The sequence below is a fragment of the Chaetomium fimeti genome, assembly GCF_033439085.1.
Source record: "Chaetomium fimeti strain CBS 168.71 chromosome Unknown B0H64scaffold_1, whole genome shotgun sequence".
NCBI lineage: Eukaryota > Fungi > Ascomycota > Sordariomycetes > Sordariales > Chaetomiaceae > Chaetomium > Chaetomium fimeti.
The window spans coordinates 3,456,961-3,465,107 of NW_026944329.1; the positions used below are offsets into that span (position 1 = coordinate 3,456,961).

General features: G+C 58.0%; 2 protein-coding genes across 2 annotated transcripts; one reads left to right on the forward strand and one right to left on the reverse strand.

Moving 5' to 3' along the window:
- The first annotated feature begins 411 nt into the window (after positions 1 to 411).
- B0H64DRAFT_26519 (uncharacterized protein) lies at positions 412 to 5,462 on the forward strand. Its single transcript, XM_062799998.1, has one exon. The coding sequence runs from the start codon at positions 579 to 581 to the stop codon at positions 5,127 to 5,129; it is 4,551 nt and encodes a 1,516-aa protein (XP_062664413.1). The 5' UTR covers positions 412 to 578; the 3' UTR covers positions 5,130 to 5,462.
- A 799-nt stretch (positions 5,463 to 6,261) lies between these two features.
- Positions 6,262 to 7,951, reverse strand: B0H64DRAFT_470908 (uncharacterized protein). The gene has a single exon (XM_062807850.1). It carries the CDS (start codon positions 7,610 to 7,612, stop codon positions 6,314 to 6,316), a length of 1,299 nt encoding a protein of 432 aa, XP_062664414.1. The 5' UTR covers positions 7,613 to 7,951; the 3' UTR covers positions 6,262 to 6,313.
- Between the last annotated feature and the right edge of the window lie 196 nt (positions 7,952 to 8,147).

Sequence of the window (8,147 nt, forward strand, 5' to 3'; positions counted from 1 at the left end):
GTAATTATTTGTTGCCAACCAGGCTATTGTTCTGGCGGCCCCGATTCCTTTCCCGAGCCGCGCCCGTTACATCCAGGTTACCCTTGCTGGAGGGGGGCGAGAGGTTCCGTACGTGTGACGGCAGCTTCTTTTTGCGCCCAGTGCTGTTTTGCTGTCGTCGCCGTCCATGCGCGCATGCAAAATCAACTGTGCACCCGATCTGTCTTGCTACTAGTACTATCGGTAGCTGCCATTCATTCTTGACAGGCTCCCGTCATCATCTTCGCATTCTCATCGCCTTCAATCACACCGATTTTCCACGCCTCCGCGCGTCCTCGGTAGCCAGCTACCAGCCCCGAAACCACGAACCGACAAACGCTGACGAAATCGCCCGCCGTTCTCTGCTTTTCCAGCTCCACGCGCGACTCAAATTGGCGACTCAAATTGTCTGCCATGACCACATAAACCCGAGCCGACTTTTCGAGCCTCGAAAGGCCGGCTGACCGACCGATCCTCTCCGTTCTGCCATCAGCAAAACGGCCATTTCAACCTCTGCGATTTCGCACAAGCAACCCCGGCGCGACATCGCCATCTCCAAAATGCCGACCGCAATAGAGAACGATTTTGTGGCCGAGCCTGGCATTGCGCCTGAGCTACCTGTTGGGGCCGAGCCCTTTGTCATTATCAAACAGGACGTCGAACTCGAAGTCAATTTCATCGAGAAGAGCATCAGCGGCGTATCGACCATTCATCTATTTACGATCAACCCTGACCTCGACGAGATTTTCCTCGACGCGCGCCAGTCTGAGATCGACCTCAAGAATGTCACCGTGGATGGATTCAGGACGAACGCGTCGTTCTCCGACCCGTACGACCTGGCCCGGACCCCACCCCAATGGCAAATCGGTGCAGCACAACACCACATCGTCAAACGGCGGATGGCATCACTCAGACCCGCCCGGCGATCCGAGGTACCGAACAAGGACCGAGAGATGCTTCCCTGCTGCGTCCCGGCCGATCGTGCTGTCAAGGTCTCTCTGCGCCCCGAAGGCGTCGTCAAGGACGAGCCTCGGCGGACCCTTAAGATCAAGACGTTGAAGGCCGATAAAGACACTCCGCTTGACCGACCCGACCCGAACGACGAGAAGAATGGAATTAAGATTTCCATTCCTTTCTCCTCGAAGAATATACGCGACGGTCTGCATTTTGTCGGTCTGGATGAGGGCGACCAGAGATATCCTCATGTTTACACCCGCCACTCGCTAGAACCGGGGACCGCGTCTTGCATTTTCCCCTGCGTTGACGATCCGGGGTCGAGACACCCATGGAAGATCTCGATCAAATGCCCGAGAACCTTAGGAGACGTCTTCGAGCAGCCTTTGGCTACACAGCAAGCAGCTGCTCAAAGTCCAGATTCTAGCCGGAAGCGGAAGCTCGGCGAAGCCCCCCCAACGCCCCCGGTGTCTCCGGCATTGGCTGAGGAAGACAAGCTTATGGAGATGACGGTAGTCTGCTCCGGAAACCTTGCGGGGGAGCAGATCGACCCCGAGGACGGCAAGAAAAAAATCATGACCTTCGAATCGCAGCTCTCGGCGGCACAGCACATCGCGTTCGCCATCGGCCCCTTTGAGCACATCCAGCTATGGTCCGAATTTCGAACCGAGGAAGCAGACGAGAAGCTCGGCGCTAACGCCGCCAAAATCCATGCCTACTGCCTCCCAACCCGGGCCCACGAAGTTCGCCATACCTGCGCTCCGATCGTGGCAGCGGCTGACTTCTTCGCCCCCGAGTTTGGTCGCTACCCCTTCGAGAGCTACAAGGTCTGCTTTGTCGACGACATGGTCTCAGACACCGTAGCGGCAACATCAATGTCGCTGTGCAGTAATCGGCTGCTCTACCCGGAGGACATCATCGACACCGAGATCGACGGGACAAGAACGCTGGTCCACGCCTTGGCGAGCCAGTACTTTGGTGTTCACATCGTCCCAAACCAGCGGTCAGACGCCTGGCTCATAGTCGGCATCCAGTGGTTCATGACGGATTTGTTCATGAGGAGCATCTGCGGCAACAACTGGTATCGGTTTCACCTCAAGACCTTATCGGACAAGCTGGTCGAGGTCGATGTGCATCGGCCGTCTCTCCACGATCTCGGCGAGTACCTGCACATCGGCGACTTCGAGTTGGACTTTATGTCTCTCAAGGCACCGTTGGTTCTCTTTATCCTCGACCAACGTATGTCCAAGATACCCGGGTCGATGGGCATTGTTCGCGTCATCTCGCAGATTGTTTCGAACGCGAACATCAACGCCACAATTACCAGCACGTCGCTCTCCGACGCGGATTTCCGGCGGGCGTGCGAGAAGAAGAGCCAGTACCAGCCCGACGAATTATGGCAGCAGTGGGTGCACGGCGCCGGTTGCCCAAAGCTCCTTATCAAGCAGCGGTTCAACAAGAAGAACTTGAACGTCGACATCTCCATTGCCCAGACACAGAGCAAAGATAACGGGGCGAATGCCATTACGAAAGACGAGTTCTTGAAGGAGCTGGCAGAAGAGGTGCATGAAGTGTGGGCCGGTCCGGTGCCCAAACTCTTCACTGGTCCCTTCACTGTTCGAATCCATGAAGCCGACGGTACACCCTATGAGCACTACCTCGCTATCACGGACAAGGACAAGTTGGCGACCACGCTTCAAATCGCTTACAATACCAAGTACAAGCGAATGAAGCGCACGAAGAAGGCCACGGCGGCGGCGGCTAGCAACACTGCCGACAAACAGGATATCCAGGAGGACGACATCGTCTATTTTAACATGCTAGGCGATGTGCTCATGACTCAACGCGACCTTGAGAACTGGGGTCTCCAGGAATGGTCCGACAATGTGCAATCCGCCATGGATCAAGAGTCGTATGAGTGGATCCGGCTCGACTGTAACTTTGAGTGGCTGTGTGAGACGGTGACCGACATGCCCGGCTACATGTACCTAGCTCAGCTGCAGCAAGATAGGGACGTCGTCGCACATCAAGATGCGATGCTCTTTTTCCAGCGCGGCAAACGGCACGGCGTGGCCTCCAGCATCGAGACACGGACGGTCATGGACCGCCGCTACTTCCACGGCATCCGCACCAGGGCCATCGACGACCTACCCAAGCAGGCCGACCCGGAGATCAACTACATCGGGACGGCTCAGCTGATTCTGATTTTCCGCCACTTCTTCTGCGATCGCATGGTTGGCAAGAACGGCAATGTCACGTTCCCTCCAGTGCCAAACGACTTTCACGACAAGGCCCAGTACTCGGTACAATGCGCCCTCCCAGGCGCCATTGCACGCACGAGGGAGAACGGTTTCTGCTCACGCCAGGCGCGGAATTTCCTCCTCGATCTGCTGCTCTTCAATGACAACTCGGACAACGAATACTCGGATCATTTCTATATCGCGAAGCTCCTGGAGGCTCTCACCACCTCCATCGTTCCCGACAAAATGGAGGGCGAGAGGGATCTTTTCTCGAGGCTTGGGGTCGACGAGGATGATGACATGGAACTCAAACGGTTCATTGAGAAGACCATCGAGGAGATTGACAAGTACCGTCGCATGGACGAGTGGACGTCGACGTACCAAAACATATGGACGACGACTGCGCTGCACTGCAAGATGCGCCTGATGAAGGCCAACGTCATCCGCACCCAACCGCTCGAGTTTGTTCGGTACCTGCAAGATGAGAACCTCGATCTCATCAGGATCAAGGCTTTCGAGTGTCTCGTCGAACTAGGACTGCTCGCCAAGGTGCCGATTATGAAGCTGCTCCTCGCGAGCGCGAGCACCGATCCGTCGCCCTTTGTCCGCGACCGCCTCTTCAAGATATTCTGTAAAGGCATGGCGGCCGTCGCTTTGGGCGAGAGCAAGGCCGCTCAGCTCGAACCAGAAGCAGCCCTCGACGACATCGGCTTGGTTGTCGAGCAGGGCGAGGCCGAGATTCAACGGAGACAGCTCGCCGCGACTCGCAATCAGAGCATCCAAGCAGCCGTCAAGGCACTGCAGGAGGAACTGAAAGGCAACGCTGAGCTGCAGGCCGCCATGTGGACGGCCGTAGAGTCGCCGTCAATCAGCATCAAGGAGAAGTTCCAGCTGCTGACCATCTGCTCGGCCATGTTTGAGGCTGAAGATTGTTTGCTAATGACGTTCAACTACCCCAAGGTATGGAAGTGCACGAGGGAGCCTGTTGCCGAGGGGCCGACTGCGCCTCAAAAGCCGAACGGCAAAAAGCAGTGCATTCTCAAGTTTACTACCCACTACCGCATGCACCCGCGGCATAAGCTGGTGATGGAGCCAGCGCCGCCGCCGCCGCCGCAGTGGGAACCCCCCAAGCCTGCGGAGGTCAAGAAGATCAAGCTCAACACCAATAAATCTTTCAGCGGACCTTCAAACAACGGGCCGCCTACTCCAGCACCTCATGTTCGGAAGGACTCCATTTCGGTCACACTACCTCGGCCGGCGGTATCGGCGGCAGCTGCAGTGGCCTCCTCAGACTCGATCTCCGTCCAGCCCCTCGCCCGGCTGTCCACACCTCTGGCAGGGTCGCCCTCGCCGGCTACTGCGGTATACAGTCAACAGCTGAATGGCGCAGCCAAGACGGGAGAGAAGCGTCCCAAGCCGGTGAAGAAACGGAAGAGTGACGAGGGTGAGGTCGTCGACCGTCCAAAGAAGGTGGCGAGAGTGGAGAGCAGCATGAACGGCCGTCCTAGAAAGATTGTCAAGCTACCTTTTACCGCCTGGGATAGGCTGCCAGCGAGCATCAGGGATAGTATCCGTGCCAAAAAGGCGAACCCCTCGACGTCATCAACGATCGTCGCGACGCCTGCACATGCGAAACGCTCTGCGCTGCCCGGGCACCCCGATTCGTCTTCCTACGCGACGGCTCGGCCGTGCTCCCCCGCGACTGATTTACGGTCATCACCAGGGCTCAACGGAGGTCACTCGGGGATTAAGAAGCGCAAGCCGCTACCCTCGGCGGCTCCGCAGCATCACTCACCACCCCCGCCGAGCACCCCCGCGACTACCGGGGAGACCACTGAGCCGAAAAAGAAAATCATCAAGCTCAAATTCAGACCACCTTCGCAGGCGTCGCGGCCGCAGACACCGCATGGCGGATAGATTCGCCTTGGTTTCTCCCCCCAAGAATCCTGCGACTTTCCGTCTGTCGACACGAAGTGAATCCCCATCAAGGGCGTTATTCGGCGCAGTGGATCGGCAAATTCCCCGAAGTAGGGTTGCCATCCCCCGGCAACAATCAACAAAACAACACGCAAAATTCAGAGAAAACAAAAAAAGAAATTGGCTCGTCTCATTTTACAGCACAGCAGCAAGGCGTTCAGGTTGGCTTTGGGTTGCTCGGCTGGGGTAGGCCCGAGCATTTTTATCACGGTTTTTATCACGGGTCATTCGGTTAGGGTAAAAAGGGGTTCGGCTCTGGGCATCAGATTTGTTGTAATAGTAGTACATCGAAGGGGGCCAGTGAGCTGGCTGCGATTGCAACGGTCACGGCTCATCCTCGGCTCGGCTTGGGCGGGGCGGTGAGGGGAGGGGGATACGGGCTATGATCGAACGGATGGGAGTTGTAGGTTTTCGGGCCGGGGAGGATTAAATTGGACTGGAGGGCGGGTGGTGGGTGGATGGGCTCAGGTTGGACGGAGGCGGCGAGGGATCGGCTGTTGCGGGCTGGGTCGGCGTCTCTGAGGATTCCCGCCAGAGCTAGGAAAGAAAGAGCGAAGCCGCGTGCCTTTGCTTGCTTGCTTCTTTAGCAACGGGCGCGGGAACAGTTTATAGTTGCAGTTGAGAATTGACAGTGGAATGATACCCCATTGTAGTTACTCGTGTTGTACAGCATGCTTTCCATTTGGCAGAGACCATATCAAATTTAGGGAAATTGATGACAGGCAAGACAAGAGCAACATCCTGGATTTGGTATCTAACCTCTACCTTTTCCGGTACTCCGTTAACCCAACCGCCCAGCCAAAAATCATTAGTTATTGACACCCAAGTCTACGTTGAATAACACCCCTAGTGCTGCCAGATCAACCAAATGCATGCAAGAATCTCGCCAGCCACCTCGAGAAGCAGAGCTAGATGAGATTGTACCCTCAACGCCCCAAATCACACACAAATACCCAACATCAACCGCCGCGAAACAAGTCACTATACAACAGCAGGTGGTTCCCAACCCAGCATTCCTGTGTATAAAACCAAACCGCCCACCTCCCCTCTCACCCCCAACCCCCAACCCCAACCACACACACGCACAAGCCCCCCATTTCTTCCTTAACCTTAATAAAAAGAAATCACTGATGCGACCGCCCCCTCCTCGGCGCCGCAACCCCGATCCTCTCATCCCGACTCCGCTGCACCCGCGCCTCGGGCGTAACCGCCGCGGCCGCCGCCGCAGCACTCCTCACACCACCCCCCATACCACTCCCTACCCCAGCACCACTCCCGACTCCAGCCCCCGCCCCAGAAACAGCCCGTCCCCCAACCCCCGCTCCAACAACCCCCAACCCCCCCGCCATCGAAGCCTGCCCCTGCACCTGCCCCAGCCCCTGCCCCCGCTGCCGCGTCTCGCGCACCGTCGGCACCGCCACCGCCGCCGCTGTTGCCCCCGCCGGCGTGACAGCCGTCGACGGATCAACTACACCCTGCTGCGACTGCGACTGCTGCTGGCCATGCAGCCGCGTCGCAGCGCGCGTCGGTGGCGGGGAGGAGGTCGGACCGCGCGTGCCGCGGCCGCGGGTGCGTGTTTCGCGGGTGGGTGGGGGTGGTGGTTCTGTGGTTGAGGTAGTGGTGGTGGTGCTGGTGGTGGGGGGTTGGGTATGCAGGTTGCCGCCGCCGCCGCGGCGTGTTTCGCGGGCTGGGGGCGTTGCGGTGTCGCGGTCGGCGGTACGTTCGCGGGTTCGGCGCTGTTGGATCGGAGGGGGTTGCATGGGGTTGTTGGGGTTGTGGCGGGTTTCGCGCGGGTTGGTGGGCGTTTCTGCTGGCGCGGCTGGGCCGGCCTGGGCGTTGAGAAGGAAGTTGTCTTGTGGGGGGTGCTGCTCGCGGTGGTGGGGGTGGTGGTTGTGGTGGTGTCGTGGGTTGGGTGCGTGATGGTTGTCCATGGATCCTTCGCTCATTTCCTCCAGCTCTGCCTCCCCCAGCTCCTCCTCTTCTTCTTCGTCGTCCACATCGTCATCGAGGAGATGGGGTTGCTGCGCGGCAAAGACCTGGCCTCGGCTGAAGCTGACGCGGGCTGCCTGGGACTGGGCCCTCGCGTAGTATGAGGTTTCCGCCTCCGAGTCGTCGCTCTGTTCTTCGTCGCTGAATTGGTGCTCGGCTGGGCTCGTGAGCACCCTAGTGCCGTGGAAGTCTATCCCGCCGCCATTGTTGTTGTACCGTCCCGCTGAAGGCCCAGCGGTGGGTGTGGCGGCGAGAGCAGCCCGGCGGAGAGCGGCTGCTGTCGAAGACGTGTCGTGTCGAGTGCGGGCGCGGGCTTCGGCGACTTGTTGGCGGGCCTCGAGCTCGGCAGCGCGCAAGCGGTCAGCGGCACGGTCTTCGTAGTCGGCGATGTCCTCTGGAGTGAGGGATAGAACGGTCGCAGGGCGGCGAAGCATGATGACTGGTAGTATATATTTGGGTGTTTGGTTGGGAGGCCTGGAGTAGGAAGTGTGAAGATTTATTTTGGTGTTGCGAGCAGCTTGAACTGCCGGACGCGGGGCAGAGAAGCGATGAAAGTTGAGAATGGAATGGTGGGGGAATGAGGAAATGGGGGTTGGGCGTTCTAAACTCTCGCGTTATCCTATCACGTCCTTTTCCAATTCGATAACTCTGCACGTATCTGCATTCCTACTCCTTCGGCCATCAGCTTCAAAGCTCATGTGTACCTACAGATGTCGCATCCTGACGTTGTGTCCTGATGGAGCGACCCGAAGCTTGTCAAATGCAGAGCTCCCATCAACCTTTTCGAGAAAAGGGAGGGCAGGTGATTGGTTGATATGTGAGGTGGATCTCTGTCAACACGTGACTTCGCGGTGCTTTTCGTTCTTGGCGTGCTTGGGTCGCGTGGGTCTTGGCATTCATAAACACCGTTGCTCGTCCCTTATTCGAACCCCAACCCTATTCTATCACCTCTGTGCCGGTCCACAAAGG

What these genes read in the sequence shown, in the direction of transcription:
- B0H64DRAFT_26519 (XM_062799998.1), top strand. Translation starts at nt 579, where the DNA reads ATGCCGACCGCAATAGAGAACGATTTTGTGGCCGAGCCTGGCATTGCG.
- B0H64DRAFT_470908 (XM_062807850.1), bottom strand. Translation starts at nt 7,612, where the DNA reads ATGCTTCGCCGCCCTGCGACCGTTCTATCCCTCACTCCAGAGGACATC.